The 19,704-nt window shown below is 49.2% G+C and overlaps 1 protein-coding gene across 2 annotated transcripts in view; it reads left to right on the top strand.

The window, feature by feature from the left end:
• Positions 1-19,704, top strand: part of SHB (SH2 domain containing adaptor protein B) — a 138,950-nt gene that overhangs the window by 69,046 nt on the left and 50,200 nt on the right. For both annotated transcript variants that reach the window (XM_086415963.1, XM_086415964.1), the window contains exon 3: positions 19,353-19,568. In XM_086415963.1, coding sequence (XP_086272089.1) covers positions 19,353-19,568 — 216 coding nt within the window. The remainder of the gene's footprint in view (positions 1-19,352; positions 19,569-19,704) is intronic.

Genomic DNA, 19,704 nt, shown 5'->3' with positions numbered 1-19,704 from the left:
GCGAGCCAGTTGGATGTTGAAAGACGTCTGCCTGGGATGATGATTTGGCTCTTAGAATAATTGGTCTTGAGCCGTTCTTTCTGGCAGATGTAAGGGAGTGCCGTGGAGGGTCCTATGGCAGCGATCTTCCTTATAGAGTGGATGAGAAAAATTCAAGCACCCTTCTCTCTGTTTCCCCTTCCCTGCCCCCCACAATGTCACTCCCACTATTAATGTCCCCAACCTTGTCAGTGAGGAAAGCAGGCCAGGAGGACGGAGTCTTCCTCTGAGTGAGGATGAATGAGATTTTCATGAACTTGGGTGACAGAACATGGACTTAGGTAACCGAAGGCACCTCAGCAGGATCCCCAAGGCCTGCTGAGGCCGATCCTCAGGCTCGGAACACACAGTGACCACTGCCTTCATGGGAGCGTTTTTACAAACCGGCTGAAGGATGCAGTGGTCAGCCCACTGAATTGGCAGGAAGACTGAACAGCAGACCTTTTCAGAGTCAGTGGTGGGCAGATGGTTGAAGTACCAGGCCCAGAGCTAGAGGAGAGCTTGCCCTGAAGACGGGCTGAGAAGTGCCTCGGGAGGATGGACATCCCTGGTGAGGCACGGCCTCTTTGTCTCTCCGGGATGGATGAGCATGGAGCCCTAGAGGTCATGTGGCCGGTGCTTCTGTCGGGGGATGTGAGAGAAATCTGAAGTGCAAGCGTGTAATGTGACAGCTGCCACTCCCACCCCTCCCAGCTCCTTCCCCTCTCGCCGCCCCCCACCCCCATTTCCGAGCCAGTGAGGAAGCTTGTCTGGCAGCACCAACTCAGCTGTCATACCACATCAGTTTTTGTAGGTTCCTAGCCAGTGGAAAAGCGCCAAACGTGAGCAGATGATGTACTTAATGAAACACTCAGGAAGAAAGCGTTGGTTCCAGTTACTGGGGCCTTTCTCTGTAACATCGAGGCACTCCTTTCCCTGGAGTGTTTCTGAATTGTTCAGTGATAGGTGCCAGGCCAAAAAATGTGTCATGTTTCTAAACCCTGGAATCAGATCATGTCATTTCAGAATCTTGCCACACATGGTAGGGGTCTTCCTTTGGGGGATAAAAATGGAAAATATTGAATAGTGAGGTAGAAGTTGATTCTGTTTGTTCAGCACCAGTGAGAGGCCTGGCACATGGCTGAAATTACAAAAGAAAAATGAAATGGGACGTGTTCTTGTGGATGTAAACTGATGGAATGGCGAGTCATTTATACCAGATGTCAGGCAGAAACAAGGCTGTGTATGTGTGCACACGTCTGTATATGCTGCTCTAATCTGTAACGTCTGCATAGAGTTTTATGGTTTATAAGCTGTCTTTATATCCTTTGTCTGGTTTTATTTTGTAACAGCCCTGTGGAGTTGATATTAATATTTTCCCTACTCCACAACAGAGGATGCCGAGGCTCTACTGGGGCAAGTCGAGCCCCAAAGGCTGTGAGCTGATAAATGGCAAAACCAGGTCTTGAACCTAAGACTGCTCAGTCTAGTTCCAAAATGGATACAACTGGTTGGTCTCATAGAGTTTAGTACTTGCATTATTGGGCTTCTTCAGTGGCTCAGACAGTAAAGAATCTGCCTGAAATGTAGGAGATGAAGGTTCGAGCCCTGGGTCAGGAAGATCCCCTGGAGAAGGGAATGGCAACCCACTCCAGTATTCTTTCTGGGAAAATCCCACGGACAGAGAAGGTTGGCGAGCTACAGTCTGTGGGATCACAAAGGGTCGGACATGACTGAGCATGCATGCACCACGCACCTGCATTGTTGCGGGAAGTGGGAGGCTAATCATTTGCATTCATTCCAGGAGTGTCGAGGTTTGAAGCACGCTAGAAGACAGGGAAGGCGGAAGACAATACTGTTTTCACGCACAGTACTCTTCCCTCGTAACTCATTGGGTTGAGTGACGTCTTCTGGCTCTTGAGGAGCTGGAGGCCCAGAGAGGTTGGAAGACTCACCAGGGCACACAGCTTGGAAGTGGCCTGAACATAAGAGTCACGTCCAGATCCCATAGACGCTTTCTACTCTCTGTGCTACTGGGTTGCTATTATACAACCATGCTGCTGCTGCTGCTAAGTCGCTTCAGTCGTGTCCGACTCTGTGCGACCCCATAGACAGCAGCCCACCAGGCTCCCCCGTCCCTGGGATTCTCCAGGCAAGAACACTGGAGTGGGTTGCCATTTCCTTCTCCAATGCAAGAAAGTGAAAGTGAAGTCGCTCAGTCGTGTCCGACTCTTCTCGACCCCATGGACTGCAGCCTACCAGGCTCCTCTGTGCATGGGATTTTCCAGGCAACAGTACTGGAGTGGGGTGCCATCGCCTTAAGGAAGGAACAGTATGGAAAGGGGTGATTTAGTAAATAAATGAACAAGCGAGGTCAGTCAGCACTTAGTGTTGAGTCACTTTACAGATGTGGAAGCTGCAAGGAGCCCAGGGTCTAACTGGCCATGAGCTCTGCCAGGCTTTTGACCTTCAGCCCAAGTTCTGCCTCTTGCCCACCAGCTTATCTGAGTTTTCTGCGAGTCTTTGAGCCAACAGATAGGAATGCTCTTGAGCTGATCTCTGTCCTCTATTGCCAGCTTCATAGTTGGAAGAGAACTTTAAATTCCAGACTGTGGCAACCCCTCCCTACCGAGTGGGACTGCAATCTCGGGCTCATTTCAGGAATTCTGTATTTCTCAACGGTGAGTCTGTGTTAGTCTGCCAGTTATTTTTAGGTGGGAACTTTATATTTTCTCTTTCATACCACTTTGGCTTCCCTGCCTAACAGGGGTTATATTTTCTGTCTAGCAATAACATTGGAACTATCTTATTTTTAACTTGGTTCATTTTTCTTCCTGTAATTTGTTTTTTCTTTGAATTTATTACACACTCAAATAGGCTTTCTTTCTGGCTCCACCCCCCAACTCCAGTTCTCATTCACTGGGTCCTAAGACTTAATCCAAAAGCAAGTGCTAAGCCTTGTTTTGTTCCAGGAAAAAGGAAGAAGAATAGTCTTCAGCAAGCCTAGAATATCTCTTGTCACATGGGCTGCTGCTTGTCATTTTATTGAGAGTCTCTTCACCTATCACTCACCCCGTGTGCCCTTGATAGGAAATACTTTGGACCTCTGCACTCCACCCCCACCCCACCTCTGCAGAGAAAACCTACTGACCAGAGTGGCGTGGGGGCCTGCTGGACTGCTAGAGGGCCTAGCGTGTGAGCACATGACTGTGCGTGTGTGTAGGTGTGTGTGTATGCATGGATATTTGCACATGTAAGTACACACACACGTAGTGCTCCCCAGACCCTGTTTCCATCTCCGGCACCTGTAGCATTTGATTCTGGCTCATAGGCACCCCGCAGATAACACTTGCAGTAGGACCCATGGTTGATATGATATGTTGTCATCATTTAGTTCATGCCCCCCTGCACGCAGTGGCAAGGCAGCAGTGAGAATGCAATCTAACACTTGAGGAAACGACACCCCTGGGCTGACTAGCCCAGCCTCCTGGCACAGGATAAGGTGAGGTGGGGCAGACCTGAGGCTCTGCCCACCTCTTAGCTGCCTCAGAAGACTTTGATGGCTCCCCGTTGCCTCTCCACTGAAGTGTGATCCTCTTAGCCTGGTGGTACTTAGCAGGTGAGACACATAACTACAGAACCCCAGAGAAGACTGTACTTTAGGTTGTGAGCTTCTTTAGGACAAGGACCAGGCTTGACTGATCATTTCTCTATAAACCAGTGACACAGGGGCTCTGTAGGGAGAGTGAGCAAGTGAAAGAATGAACCAGTGAAGCAGGTTGTTGTGTCTAGACCTTCACCCTCGCCCACTTGCCGTGTGGATTTCTGCTATCAGGATCTCACTGCACTTCCCGAAGCACCTTTCTTGTGTTGCAGGAGCTGGAATCCTGTGTCACTCCTCTGGATAAGCACTTGTCAGGCTGCTTGTAATCCCTTCTGATGCCTTTGGCAAGGAGCCATCTTTCAGAAGGCACCCTCTTTTTGCAGCTGGGCGTCGAGGTCTAGACCTGCTTCCCTGAGTATCTGTTCCCCCAAAAAAGGCAGCTGCTTGCTATTACACATCCCAGGTTGATTTTGGTCCAACACTTGCCGAGCAGTGTTGGTTGAAGGGAATTATCACCTTGACTCATCACTTGGAAGAAAAGATAACAAGCCCCTAAGAGGGTGGAGGCCCTTTGCAGTGAAACCACGGGTCCCAAATAGTGATCAGGCCTGCCCTTGTAGCTCTGTTTTAGGAAAGCTTTCATTGTTTGTGGTTGCCGAGGCTGTAACTACAGTTCTTTAATGTGTCTTTAAACATGGAGTGCCTCCCCAGATGACCGGGGCATAGCTGGGAGCTGTGTTATAATTAAAATGTACATCTTCGTGTTAGAAACCAAAACATGATCTCCTCCAAACTCTTATTTCCTAAACTTCAAATGTGTAAACATGACACGAACTGGTAATTGTTTAAAAACAGTTACAGAAGCAGAAGCTGTTGATTGGAAGCCTGTTCCACAGGAATGTTAAGTAGGAGGTGAAGGAATTCTGCAGATGTGGTGCTTCCCGGAAACAGCAGGGAACGAGAAGGACAGCGTGCATGGACTCTGATGAAGGCACATGTGACAAGTCCTAGTCCCGCCCCTGACCTCACTTACCTGTTCTTCCTGGTGCAGTCTCAGTTTCCCCATCTGTCCTGCAATTACCATAAAGCTGCTGGCACCAGGCCTGGTTCAAAGTAGACCCTCAGCAAGTGCTGTCACAAACAATAATAATAAAGTGCCATGTTTGCACGTGAAATTTCCTTTAAAAAGATTTTTTAACTATTCCATTAAAAAACCATGTGCTCTGGTAGGAAAAACATATAGACATATAGAAAATAAAAACTGAACTGTCTCTTCAGAGACAAGAATTATCATTAATAATTTGTTTTGTATTCCTTTAGCCCTTTTCCCACTGGCTTACAAAAATACACATCTCTACATAGTACCAGCAATTCTTTTCCTACACAAATGCTATCCTGCTAGACATCATTTTGCATCACAGATCTTGTCCAAGATCATTAGTCTGAACCTTTTAGACTGGTTAGAACCTTTTGACTGGTTCTATAATGTGACTGTAACACAGCATATTTAGTTGTTCCCCTAGTTATATACTTTTAACTCGTGTAGTTTTTTGTTCTTACATTCTGCAGCAAACAGCCATGTGCATTTATTTCTGCTTGTGGGTATTTCTGTAGAATTGATTTTCAGAAGTGGAACTTGAGGCCTAAGGATATTTAATTTCTATCAGATTCACCAGTTTTACCTCTGGAAAGGTCATTTCCAGTTTATACTCCCTCCAACAGTCTACGAGTGTAGTTCCCTTCCTAAGGTAAACAGATGTTTTAAAAATATTTTTCACTGTGCTAAATTCTGAATTTGCAAAAGACTGCACGTTGTTCTTTCCACCGGTATTTACTGAGGGTCTGTAGAACCTCCTTCTGTGTTAAAGGGCCCGCAGAGGATGTGTCAGGATGGGTTGGACTTGAACTCAGCCCTCAGAAGCTGCAATGGGCGTGAGGGCTGAGTGTGCAGATGGCTAGAACTGTGGTAGGGTCTCAGGGTCCCTGGGCTGAGGGACCCTCACCAGTAACATTGAGGGCGTGTGGGAGTGATGAGCACCTTCCTGGCTCCTTGAAGGGAAGTGCTAGTGACAGTAAGGGTTCTTTGACACACAGTGAAGCTTCAATACGTGGGGTCCCAACCCAAACAGAAACTAGGAACTGGGGCTTGGGGACTCCCAGCGGGGAGCTGGTTGGGAAAGGCCACCAGCAGGGAGAAGGCTGTCTCCACTCAGCATCACACAGCGCCTCTGTTCTCACGTTCCGGGTGTTGATGGCAACTTTCACACAGTATGCAGTCTCCTCAGGACACCTTTTTAGGGCCCCAAGAGGGGCTGTTCTTGCATTTCCCGGTATGAAGCATTCATTATCCAGATGTTTCCTTCCAAAAATTCTTGAGATGGTCGTATGGATGGCGTAATCTGTGATAGCTCTCGACAGGAAAGAGCCGCTTGAAGGCAGTTCTCAATGGTGGTAGCTTTCGGGTTCCTAATTCTGATGTGTAGCACCTCACACACACTTTCCCCTTCCCCACTCCTCTTTCAAACAAAACAAAAACACTTCATTGGGGTTTTTTTTTGTGCCATGAAGTACAAGATGAAATTGTAAAGTCGGAAAGACGAGTAGAGTAGGAATCATGTAGATTTCTCACTCTGACTTTGGCAAATCACTTTGATTCTGGGTTTCCTGTTTGCCCTGTTAAATGCGGATGCTGGCTCTGACCATTAAAATCTGTCTATAGTCAGAAGGTCATAAGAACCAAATAGCACAAAGGGCTCTGCAGATCAGAAAGTTCTATATGGAATGAGGGAATCTTGCTGTTGGTCTTTTTTGTTAAGTTTGGGTTGGCTCTTGGCAGGTGGTCATTCCTGGGCCAAGTAGGGAGCTCTGCCGAGATCACCAGTCTTGTGAGGACTTTGCTACTGTGAGGTCTCCTGAGGGTGGAATTTCGTGGCACTGCGTATTCCTCTTAGGAAGCTGATGCTTGGCTGCCGCCCTAGTTCTTCAGGGTCAGAAAAAGTGCAGGCCCCCTCTGCATTGTGATAAGGACCTGGCTCTCTGTTTTGATACGGAGTCTTTGCAGGATCTGTTTGAGAAAGGGAGCAGACAAGCAGCCCGTACTAGGATGACATGGTAGACATGCGAGAAAGGACTCTTCGTAGAGGTGTAAGTTAGGGTTCTCCAGAGAATCAGGCCAATAAGAGAGGTTTATTACAAGGAACTGGTTCATGTGATTATAGAGGCTGGCAAGTCCCAAGGTGAGTGAGCAAGCTGAAGATCCCACAGCACCAGTGGTTTAGTTCCAGTCCAAGTCTGAAGGCCTGAGAAGCAGGAGAGCTGATGGTGTGGTTCCTGGGTCTCAAAAGCCAACAGGCTCGAGACCCAGGCAGAACCAGTATTTCAGTACGAGTCTAAATGCAGAAAAAAAGTTGATGTCTCAGTACAAATGCTGTCAGGCAGAAAGAATTCCCTGTATCATCAGAGGGTTGGTTTGTTTGTTTTTTTCTTTCCCTATTTGGATCATTAACTGATTGGACAAGGCCCACTATGTTAGGGAGAGCAATCTGCTTTACATAGAGATTTAAATGTTAATCTCATGCAAAAAGACCTTTCCCAAAATACCCAGAATAATGTTTGACCAGGTATCTGGGTACCCTGTGGCCCACTCAAGTTGACACATAAAATTAATCACAGGCAGGAAAACACAACTTTGTGTTGGTAGAGCTTCTCCCTGCAGAGGATTCTAACTGCATATTGGGCTTGAATTTGGGAGGGGTTTGCTGGAAGGTGGTTGGGATGCCAAGGTCAGGGAACCTGCCCACTGTAGGATGGGTGCTCTTGTGTATGTCCCCTCTTCCTTCACGTGCTGGAGCCACAGCAGTGGAGCAAGAAGCCTGTGTGAACATCCAGTCTTCATAGAATCAGACTGAGGACTCTGGAGGCAAAAAGTTCTCCGAGACCATCTCCTTTACTGGCTTCTGCCTCACCTGCAGGAAATCTTAGACCCCAGTGGATGAGGCAGCAGACCGGGGTCACACAGCCAGTGAGCAGAGGGCCCGGCTGGTCCTAGGCCGGCAACCTCATCATCACCATCCAGAAGGCTGAGGTTGTCTACAAGTCCCCAGGGACATTAGTTCCTCTCTTGAAGCAGTTCCAAAAGCAAGGAAGGCTGGGGCAGAGAGTGTGCCAGATCTCAGCAAGTTGCTTCCGGCCAGACAGCTGTGCTGGGCATGGGGCACAACGCCAGCAACATCCCCCAGCATGAGCCATGACCAGCCCCAGGACTGCCGCCTCCACCAGATGGGTGCGTGTGGGGTTTGACCAATTTGGCTGCAAACCTGACACGTGGCAAGAGGGGCTGTTAGATACAGATGGAGTGAAGGGTCATGCTTGGTAGGGGGCTCTGGCTCTGCCCTGGGAGGCTGGCACCCTGCAACCATTGCCAGTTTGTAACCACTTGCTTAGATCAAGCCAGCCTGGGACCAGCCGCATGCGTTGGCCACCCCTCTAAAGATCTAGAATGTGTTTATTAATACCTCCTCAATGGCCAGCTCTCTTCCTCCTGGTATCACCCTTTGCTTTCCTAACAATTCCTATAGGCACCTGTGTGTTGACCTGTCAGATAAAATCCAGGATGACTTGAGTCCCCCTGACTAAAAAGCAAACTGGTAACCAGAAGGAAGAAGTAACTTGCCTGGCATCACTCAGCATGGTGAAGCCAGGAGCAAGTTAGCTGGAGCTAGGACTCGCTTCTTCCAGTGCTTTCTTTCTTCCCCTGCAGACCCAAACATGTTTGTATTATTTTGTACCTGGTGGAGGGGAGGGAGTACCAACTAGCGTTGGAGAGGTGACATAGATAGCTGCATAGTTAAAAGCATGAGCTTTGGAGCCAGGCTGCCTCCATCACTGGCTTGCTGTGTGAGCAAGTGTAAAGTGGTAATACCGCCATCACCCCTGTACAGAAGTGTGAGAATTGAATGAGAACCTGGAGGCACCGCGCTTAGCACAGACCCTGGTACATCACACACACTAAGCACTCTTCAAGTATACTACTGAGGGTTGAGTCTCCCAGACCTTGGCTGAACCACACAGCCTATCTGAGTTGCAGATTTCACATCAGGGAGGTAGGGAGGGGGCTTGGGCGTGGTCATGGCTCCTCCAAGGCTCACTCTGGGAGGTTCCCTGAGAAAGGGTAAATGATGGTGCTTGGTGAGGGCTGTAGCCCAGCTGGTCTGGCATGAAAGCCTGTCCCCCATGGCTTTATCTCATTAGACTATGGCCTGAGGCCTCTCTAGAAGCTGAGACCACGCCATGCCCAGCAGACTGGAAGATCACACCAGAGGGGCTGGCAAGCCCTCTCTGTAAGTACAGTCCATCAGTACTCAAAAGACACATGGCTGGATCACGTCTGGCTAATGTCTGAGGCCCCTGGCAGTCCCCGGGGGGCCCCAGCCTGTGTCCACAGCACAGGGGTCAGCAGACGCCCACCCCTCAAGGTTGACCTGAAGGTGCTTATTCCACCCCAACCTCTGCCTGTTAGCCCAGTGGAAATGCTTGCTTTTCCCCTTTAGGGAACCGTTCACTGGAGTGTATTTTTCCTTCTGGAGCCCTGGGCATCCTCCACTTTTTGAACGTGTAGAGCCCTAATTGTTTGGAGGGTCAGACCTTCAGGTCAGCAGCAGCTGATGACCACGCCCTGGTGTTTCCTGCCAGCTTCTATAAAGGCTTTTTTTTCCCCCCTGAAAGCGCAAACCTGATGAAGACTGCTGGCCACATTTTCCAGTTTCCTACCCCTCCTCCTGGCATTCGGGGCCCTCCATAGCCCAGCCCCAGTTTCCTTTTCTAGCCACGCCCCACATCCTTTCCTCCGGAGCCCTGGGCTCAGATAGCTCACAGTCTCTGATTCTGCCTCACAATCTCTCCATCTCTGCTCCATCCATGGCTTGGCCTGTGTTCACCCTGCCCCCGTTGCCCTTTCTCCTGAGGCCCTGTCTTCGCCTGTCCGAATCTTCCTCCTTTCCTTGAGCACATTTTTCCCTGAGGGGCTTCCCCAGTGGTTCAGTGGTAAAGAATCCACCTGCAGTGTAGGAGCCATAGGAGATGTGGGTTCGATCCCTGGGTTGGGAAGATCCCCGAGGAGGAGGGCATGGCAACCCACTCCAGTATTCTTGCCTAAGGAATCCCATGGACAGAGGAGCCTGGTGGGCTATCATCCATAGGGTCACAAAGAGTCAGACACAACTGAGTACTCACACACACATTCTACCCTGGGTTCCCCATTTGATGTCTGTGATCCCAGGGAGGTCCCTTGGCTTCTGTGGCCCTTGAGGGGCCTCTTTGCACTAAGACTTGAGCTCCTCTTAAGTGCCACCTCCTCCCTAAGGATTCTTGAAATCTCTGGGACTGCCTTTGCTTTCTCCTTCCATGGACTGCTAGCATCTGCCACTCTAGAACTGGGCTGGCCCCTGTGGAGGCTCTGAGGCTGCCAGTCGCCCATGTCTCTTGTCTCCTGGGGCTGAGGAAGGCCATGCAGCCAGCACCCAGGACGGTGCCCGGCATGAGCAGGCGTTCTGTAACTTGTCATGGTTTTTCACTCGGTGCTTATGGTTGCTGGTGTCCTGGTTCTCCTGCTGAGCCATGGGTTCTTTGGAGTTGAGGGGCCTTGTCTCATACCATGTGAGTGCTCAGCACCGGCCTGGGGTCCACCTTGGCACCCAGTGAGGACTCGATGATGGGTCTGAGGAAGAAAAGCAGACAGGTTCCCCGCTTGCTTATGAATGTGGATCTTCCGCCGACACGGCAGCAAGAGAGCTGTCTCCTGAGGAGGCTGCTGCTCTACATGGGCCCTCCTTCACGTACTGATTGAGCCCCGGAGCAGCCGGGACCCCGGAGTGGCCAGTTCACCTCAGTGAGTCTCCACAGGGGATGGCGATACAGCTCAAAGAGGTCTCTGCACACAAAGGCAGTCACCGGAAGAGCACAGAGTGACGGGCAGGGCTGAGGGGCCAGCCGTAATTGCTGGCAGCTCCCGAGAGCCCTGCAGAGAGGCCTGCATGGCCTTTTAAATTGTGAGCAAAGCACAGTCGGTGTTGCCAGGTGTGCAAGCCTGTCTCCCTCCAGGGACCCCAGAACAGGGCCCTTCAGGGGAGACCCCCATCCCTGTACAGATGACCGGGGGAAGGGAGCAGACCCAGCTCCCTGACTCAGACCAGGGCCTTCCCCTCAAGCTTGGGCTGAGCGTCCAAGAGCGGGCAGTGCGGGTTCCGCCAGGCAGTGACAGGCCCACACTGCTCCTGCTGCTTTGACCATTGTTCTTTTTCCACACCTCTGCTCCACAGAGCTCACCCTTTTTCTGGGGTATTTCTGTGCATGCCTGGAAAAGAGATGGTAAGGGAACACCAATTAGTCAGTCTCCTGGCTTTTCGACAGCTCCGGAAACCAGACTCGATGGAGGAGGGGGCGGGGCCTCTGCCTGCGTTGTGTTGGGTTTGTGTCCAGGATCCGTCTCCCAGCTGCCCTGCCCTTGCTGCCTGGTGGCGTCCACCCCGAGGACCCCTGCTGCCCCATGCTGTCACTTCAGTCTCCAGGCGACCCCTGAATTCAGGCCCAGCCCTGAAGACCCCTGGTTAGGAGGAGGGTCTTTCTCTAGCAGATGTTGTAACGGTTTAGATGAGGAGAGCGTCACCTGCCTTCCCTTTGATGTGGTGCCCGGAACTTGGCTGGGTTTGGGCTGTGTGTCTAATTGGGAACAGCCGCCCGCCCCTCCTGTGGAACGCCTCACTCAGGCTGTGGTGCTGGGTGTGACTTTTAACACCTCAGATCTGACCAAGGAAGTTGCCCCTTCCTCCAGAAGATTACAACCAAGACAGTCTGATAAAAGAGGTGTGAGGAAGCAGGAAAGGCAGGAAGAAGAGCCTGGTCTAGGAATTAGAGGACCAAGAGCTTCATGCCTTCCCCAGGCCTCAGGTTCCCCATCTATAAACTGTAGTCATTAGAGAAGGAGAAATAGCGTATGACATCCCTTATATGGGGAATCTAAAAAGAAATGATACAAAAAGAACTTATTTACGAAACAGAAACAGACTCACAGACTTGGAGAATGAACTTGTGGTTGCCGGTAAGGGAAGGATGGGAGGAAGGGATAGTTAGGGAGTTTAGAATGGACGTTTACACACTGCTATATTTAAAATGGATAACCAACAAGGACCTACTGTATAGCACAGGGAATTCTGCTCAATGTTATGTGGCAGCCTGGATGGGTGAGGAGTTTGGGTGTGAAAGAAGACATGTGCATGTATGGCCAAGTCCTGTTGCTGTCCACCTGAAACTATCACAACATTGTTAGTTGGCTATACTCCAATATAAAATAAAAAGACGTTTTAAAATGTAGTCATTAGACTCCTGGGCACAGAGCCTTTCCCTGTGTGTTTTGTGTTCTGTGCAAGAGTGGATCTGAGAGCAAAGCTCCCATGTGGAAACAAGAGATTGCCAAAGCAGCAGCTAAAATCGGAAGCTGTCGATCCAGAAAGGAAAGGTTCATAGGTGGGTGATGAAACCCTTCCATTTCCAGTGCAGGGTTGCCTGTTAGAGTTTGTAAGCAGGACTTCTGTAGCTCTGGGGGATGAAGGGTGATCTCAGAGAAGGAGGGGTCTTGGCATGGTATTCCAGAGATGCCCCGGTAGTGGTAACTGAAATGAAATCAACATTCCCAGAGCACCTTCTGTGGACCAGGCACTGTCCTAAACACTGAAGGTGCATGGATTCGTTTAATCCTTATAACATCCGGATATTATTGCCCCTGCCCCAGAGATGAGGAAACTGGGGCAGCTTGCTCTGGGTCCCCCACTGGGGTCAGAACTTGAGCCCCAGCCGTCTGGGGGTATCCGTGGTTTCAGCCAGCACACTGTGCTGTTGAACCTGTCCATTATCTGGAGCCTGGACTTTGTCTCCCAGGTGGCTGGTGTGGGGCAGCCCCGGGCAGTGGCAGTTGCACTGTCCTGATTATACAGCCCTAGACCATGGAGGCCTGAGGGCCGGGCATGCCCACCACTGACTGAATAGAGGTTTCTTGGGCTGAGAGATGATGGTGGGGCCTGGGAATGGAGGCCTCCTTGGCCACATATTTCTGTTGAGCTCTGCTACCCTATGATTTGGGATCTGGTGTGGATTCTCAGACAAACCAGCTGGCAAAATTAGAGATGAGGGGCCTGCAGGCCAGCATCTGTCATTTCCAGCTCAGCTTCTGCACGTCTGTGCCGGCCTCTCCCCACCCATCTCCACCCTGCCCAGAGGTTCTAGGGCACCTCTCCTCAGACAGTCCTGGGGGTGCCGTCCTATAGCATTCAAGGCCACCCAGAACCACTTCCACCTGCCTCCGCTTCCTCTCCGCCTGATCCCCTGGACGGCCCGCCTTCCCCATGTTCACCTCGTGGTTCCAGCTGCTGTGCCCCTGCTTCTGTCCTTCATCAAACACCCATTTTCCCTGCCACACTACCATGCATGCCCTTATGTCTAAATTCGTTAACGCCTTCCCAGATTTCCCCCAACTAAGTTGTAGGGTCACATCTGCCCCCTGTTGAGGACACTAAGCCACCTCTGTCTGTGTAGGGGGCTCTGACCCTCTGTCCCCGAGGACCAAGTCCTGAAGACCAGGACTGTTCTGCTTCGTCTCGATCTGCTCACGTGCTGGGCATTCAGTAGATGCCTGACTGGGTGTGAGGACAGGAGGATACCCATGCTCCTGGAGAAGGTTGGGTACACCAGCAATGTGCGCTGATTTTTTTAGACTGTTTCCGAAAGATGAAGTCAAGCCCTGCCCTTTTGTATCTGTTCCTGAAAGGAAGGTCAAGAGATAAAGAAATTTTTTTTCTTCTAGTCTTTTTCGTTAGATGTATATCCACCTGCTTTCAAAATACAGATTTGAGGCTGTGCGTAATACAAAGAAATGTATATAATGAGGCTGCTATAATGGATATCAAGATACACATTCTAGAAGGAAGGGCAGGTGAACCCGAATCCACCCATATCTAAGCTAATCGAGCCATTGCAATTAAGCATCAGAATTAATTCTGAGCTTTCCGACAGACAAAGGAAATAAAATAAAAACATGCAAACAAAAAGCTGTGAGGGGGAGGCACAGAAGTGGTAAGCACCAGAGCAAAGTGTAACTTGTTGCCCATGGACTTGGGGAACTCAAAACTCTCAGAGCCAGTTAGGAGGCCCCTGGTTTGCACCAAGCTCTGTCCTAGGCTCCTCACTCAGATGAACCCCCGGCCCTCCTTGCCTCTCAGGGCTACAGTCCTTAGCCAGCACACCAGCCTCACCCTCTGGACTCTATGTCCATGGTGAATGTGCTCGGGGTGCCTTCCTCAACAGTCTCTGATTCTAAAGAAAGTGCTCTTTGTGTGTGTGTGTGCTTCCTCCATATGTAGTTGCACTTGAAAACCTTTCTGCTCCAGAGGTCAGCAGAAATCCCTGCCCTGTCAATTTAATGTTTCTGCTCCCTGCCTAAGAGGCATAAAATCACAGCCTGCCACCCAATATTAAAGGTCATTTTCATGAGTTTATAGATGGTGATGTCCAGATAACTCGTGAGTTAAAACATATGGTTACAGCTCCCTACTAGATCAGTCTCTGGACCGTCACAGATCAGTCAGAGTAATAAGGAGGGTGGGCCTGGTCATTAGGCAGGGGACAGTGACGGGCTGGCATGGTACCACAGCACTTGACTTCCTGGGACTCTTGGAAAGAGGAGAGGAGATGTTTCCTAAATAGGAGCAGAGATGCTCCCTACATGGGTGTTTTCTCAGGCAAAAGCAGCTGCTTCTGAAACACACAGCTCCTATAAACCCAACCTGCTTAAAATCACATTGACTTTCATGTGAGATTCTCTTAATTACATTTTCTCTTTACTAGCATCCTTATTCATTATTTAAAACTTTCAAAAATTATTATGCAATAATTCCTCCCTCTAAACGCAGTATCAGATTTTCCACACTTTATTCACGTGTATCAGTTCTTACAACATAGCTGTCATCAGAGTTTAGATATTATGGGCAAAATGTGTGATGGCAGTATCCAGCAATTCCTAAACAAGGAGTAGAATTCCTTTGGGGCTTTGTTCACATTGCCCAGGACTTGTTTAAAAAACCCACGAGATAGGGTCTGCTCAACACATAAACAGTCTTGTATTTCACTTTTTTACTTAGCATAATTTCATGCACAATTTTCCATGTAGCTACATAATCTTCAGATTTATCATTTTAATGGCTGCTTAATATTCCATCCAGTTAGCGTGCCATAATTTACTTAACTGCTCCCTATTGTTGGAGCCTTAATGAAAATTTGAATTCACCATGTAATACAGGGGGAAGCTCGTTTTAATGACTACCATTCTAACATCCTCTGCCCTGACTGCATGCCATTACTAACCCAGCTTTGGTAAGGCACAGATGCTTTCGGAACAATAAATCCTGTCTGAGAGGTGTATGCATGAGTCCCTCTGATTTAATAGCTAATCTGTTCCCTGCACATGTTTTCCTTTTAGGCTGGTGTTTATGTAGAATATCCATCTCTTCTGAATATTGTGTAACACTAGACTATATTCATTTTTCATGTTGTTCCAGGTACCTTAACCCTGCAGTCAGAGACTTTCATAAATTAATTGGAATTTGGGGTAAAGAGGAGTTTCTGGCTGTCAGTTGTTGTTCATTTATCCCACCCATGTTCATGAAATATCTGTTTGCAGCTGCACTCTAAGACAGAAAATGAGCAAGGATGTTCATGATTACTGGCGGCCCACAGAGCATCCGTGAGTTGCTCTGAGGCCCAAGATTAAATGGCGAATTTTCATGCGAAGTGCTTTGGATACTGTAGAGCACATATTACTGGTTGTCAATCCTCCTTGTGAAAGAAGACGAAGTGGAAGGTGGTTTTCCTAGGTCAGTCCCTGTCAGCTGCATTCCCAATGTCCCAAGCCCTTGGAATTTTCCAAAGACAGGAAGCGAAACTGCAGTCTTTAGAACCAGGATGGCAGTGATGCGGATAATGACAACCCCACAAAACACTGCTCAAATAGCTTGATAGATTTCGTAATTTACAAAGTTGTCTCCAGTACTTTCCAGTTGGTTTTTGCCTGAAAGTGGCCAAGTCCTGCCTCTTATAACTCTTCTCTTCTCCTCTTGTGTACTAAGTCGCTCAGTCATGTCTGACTCTTTGTGACCCCGTGGACCATAGCCCTCCAGGCTCCTCTGTCTGTGGGATTCTCCCAGCAAGAATACTGGAGTGGGTTACCATTCCCTTCTCCAGGGGATCTTCCCAACCCAGGGACAAACCCGGGTCTCATATGTTTCCTGCATTGGCAGGCGAGTTCTTTACCTTTAGCGCCACCTGGGAAACCTCTTCCTCTCTTACTCCCCCATAAAAATGAAAGTATCATCCTTAAAACTAATAAATCATCCCACTTTACTCAAGGGACCCAGTAAAGCCATGTGTTGCCAAAGTATGGGACATCTCAGAGGAGACAGGATTTTAGGTGGCCACATAGTGAGGTTTTCACTTTTCATTTTCTTTCTTTCTAAAAAGAGAAAGTTGTTCTTATTTGCCAAAGACGGTATCTTGGTTTGCTGCTTGCATGCCCCATCAGCTCTCCAGTGCTTGCTGTTCACCTTTTCAGCAGAGAGAAAGCAAGCCTTGGGCTTTGGGAGATGTACCTACCTAGCTGGCTTTGTTCTTGTTCGTTCTTTTTATGTTTATCATCTGTTTTTTGGTAAAAGGTTATGGTTTATGGGGTGGTAATTAAAAGTTTCCTTTTTAAGTGGATTTATTTACTCTAAAAAATGAGGCAACATCAATAAAAATGGTAAATAATAACCCAGGTGGTACTAGAAAATGGCAAAATCATGAAGTTGGGATGTAACTCAGTGAAGTTTGGGAGATACCACCTGGTGTTGATGTTGTTCAGTCGCTCAGTCGTGTCCAACTCTTTGCAGCCCCATGGACTGCAGCACACCAGGCTTCCCTGTCCTTCACCATCTCCCAGAGCTTGCTCAAACTCATGTCCATTGAGTCAGTGATGCCATCCAACCATCTCATCCTCTATCGCCCCTTATCCTCCTGCCTTCAATCTTTCCCAGCATCTGAGTCTTTTCCAGTGAGTCAGCTCTTCACATCAGGTGGCCAAAGTATTGGAGCCTCAGCCTCAACATCAGTCCTTCCAATGAATATTCAGGATTGATTTCCTTTAGGATTGAGTGGTTTGATCTCCTTGCTGTCCAAGGGACTCTCAAGAGTTTTCTCCAACACCACAGTTCAAAAGCATCAATTTTCCAGTGCTCAGCTTTCTTTATGAGTATTAAAAGGCCAGAAGATGTGACACTGAAAGATATCACCATAGCGCTGTTTAATTTAAAACACTAAAGGTCACTGCCCAGCATCAGTTAGTTTCTGTTGTATCGGGTGCTATGCACAGGGTGGAGTTTTTGTCGGCCCTATGAGCTGGTATTGAATCATGAAGCCTAGTCTAAAGAATGCTGTTCCTAGGAAGGGCTGACATCATCTATGTGTTTTGTCAACTGCTCTTCAAGATGTGTGACTCCCATGGGTTCCTGTTGTGTCCCTGTGGTGCTGGAATTCTGATTTGGAGAACGCCTCATAACTCCATTTGAACGGCTCACTCTCAAAACCCTCACCACTTCTGTGTCAAGCCCTATCTCCCCTCTTCCCACCTCCTTGGACCTGGTGCTCCAGCAGAAGTAGGCAGTAAATAAACATTTGCATGAATGCTAAGTTACTTTAGTCATGTCTGACTCTTTGCGATCCCACAGACTGTAGCCCATCAGGCTCCTCTGTCATGGGATTCTTCAGGCAAAAATACTGCAGTGAGTTGCCATACCCTGCTCCAGGGGATCTCCCTGACCCAGGGATTGAACTGCCATCTCTCGTAGTCTCCTGCATTGGCAGGCGGGTTCTTTACCACTAGTGCCCCCTGGGAAGCCCCAAACAGACATATAATGCACTATTATTCAGCCTTAAAAAGAAATGGACTTCTGACACATGCTACAATGTGTCATTGTGGTAAGTGAAATAAGACTGTCAAAGAAGACCAAGTGTCCCCAGCCAAGTACCTTATATGACTCCACTGTATGAGGTACCCAGGTAGTCAGATTCACAGAGACAGAAAGGGGAATGATGGTTGCCAGGGGCTGGGGGAGGGGGAATGGAGGGGTTAGTGGGGGACAGTTTCAGTTTAGGATGATGAGAAAGTTCTGGAGATGGATGGTGGTGATAGCTGCATGACAGTGTGAATGTACTTCATATCACTGAGTTGCACACTTAAGAATGGTTAAATGGCAAATGCTATATATATATATCTTACAAATAAAACAAGAAAGTGGGTAGTGAGCACCTTTTCTCCAGCTGTGCTGCCTGGGCTTGCCCTGGTCCTAGCACAGGGAATCCTGTCCCTCGTCCTATCCCTCCACTTGTCAGAGCTGTCAGTTCAAATGTCATCTCTCCTGCCTCATCCCTCGCTGGCCCTGCAGGAGACCCCTTCCTGAAAACAGTATTATGCTAATTTAGGTTTGCCTAAATTAGCAAACCTCTCTGCTTGCCGAGAGCAGCCTCAGCAACCCCTCCTGTCCCCCTGCACACAGGGGGTGTTTATTATCAAAGCCAGAAAAATGCCCCCTTTTTTGATGAGGAGGAGCCTGAGTATAGCATCCTGGCATTTTTCATTCAGCTGCCACTGTCCTCTCAGGAGTCAGCAGTCACTGAAAGGATCGTGCCCTGTGTGAGGCCTCATCTCGATGGGCGGCCGCTGCTCAGCCCACACTGGAGCCGGGCCCTGGCATCCTCTCCAGAAGATTAAGAGCTTTCCTTCCTTATTCAGAAGTGAAACTGGACCTCTGCTCTCCAGTGTCTTGGCTGTATTCAGCATGTTAGGAGACAGGCAGGCCCTGAGGGAAGTAGAAATGCAGGGAAAGGGTCACTCATGGGGCTTTGTAGGGGAGAAATCAGCGACCCTGGGTTCTCTGGAGGTGGTTCTTGGCTTCGCAGGTCTGTAAATGGATATGTGAGCTGTGTGGAAACTTGAGGGCCATTTGGCCCAGTCTCCTCATCTTATCCCTGGTAGTTCAGCTGGTAAAGAATCCGCCTATGCCATGCAGGAGACCCTGGTTCAATTCCTAGGTCGGGAAGACCCCCTGGAGAAGGAAAATGCTACCCACTTCAGGATTCTGGCCTGGAGAATCCTATGAACTGTATAGTCCATGGGGTTTCAAAAAGTCAGACACAACAGAGCGACTTTCACTTTCATTTTCCTCATCTTATAGGCGGAGAATGATAAGTCCAGAGACCAGGGAGCTGCCCTAGTGGGAAGACCACCCCCCCATCTGTAAGCGGGGGGTTGCTGAGAGCTCTGTGTGTCCTGGGCTGGTGTTGGAACACACCCAGGACATCACACTCGTGTGTGGACTCTGCCCTTGAAGATAGCGGATAGTGACAGGGAGCATTCTGGTTCTGTTGTTTGGTCCAGAACCTGATATCTTTGTGAGGAAGCCTTGAGCCATGAAGCAGAGACACTGCCCTCAAGGGGAGGGCAGCGGTTAAATGCAATGAGGGGTCTGTTCTGTGCAGTCCCCATCTCCCTGGCTGGTGGCTCTGAATTCCCATGTGTATCATCCGGCAGATCCCAGGTGAGGAGGCATGTGCTGTGCACACTTTACATTTCTGCTTCCTTCCTTTTCGACTGCAGAATTTCAGAGGCAGGAAAGCGTCCGGTCGCAGCACAAAGGCATCCAGTTATACGACACCCCTTATGAACCCGAGGGCCAAAGCGTGGACTCGGACTCAGAGAGCACGATCAGCCCCCGGCTGCGGGAGAGCAAGCTGCCCCAGGATGACGACAGGCCCGCTGACGAGTACGATCAGCCATGGGAGTGGAACCGGGTCACTATCCCAGCTCTGGCAGGTAAGGAGCCAGCGGCCCCACTCAGAGGAGGCTGCTCACCTGCATGGCACTCACCTGTGTAAAGGGAGTAAATGCATGGGTCCCTGCCTGCTCAGGTAAGCCACAGGGTTTCTAGTGCAGCTGGGCCCTTTAAAGA

The sequence above is a fragment of the Bos grunniens genome, chromosome 8 (genome assembly GCF_055505025.1).
Source record: "Bos grunniens cultivar Pamir isolate PY7600 chromosome 8, Bosgru_T2T1.0, whole genome shotgun sequence".
NCBI lineage: Eukaryota > Metazoa > Chordata > Mammalia > Artiodactyla > Bovidae > Bos > Bos grunniens.
This window is presented reverse-complemented; position numbering and strand designations above follow the sequence as displayed.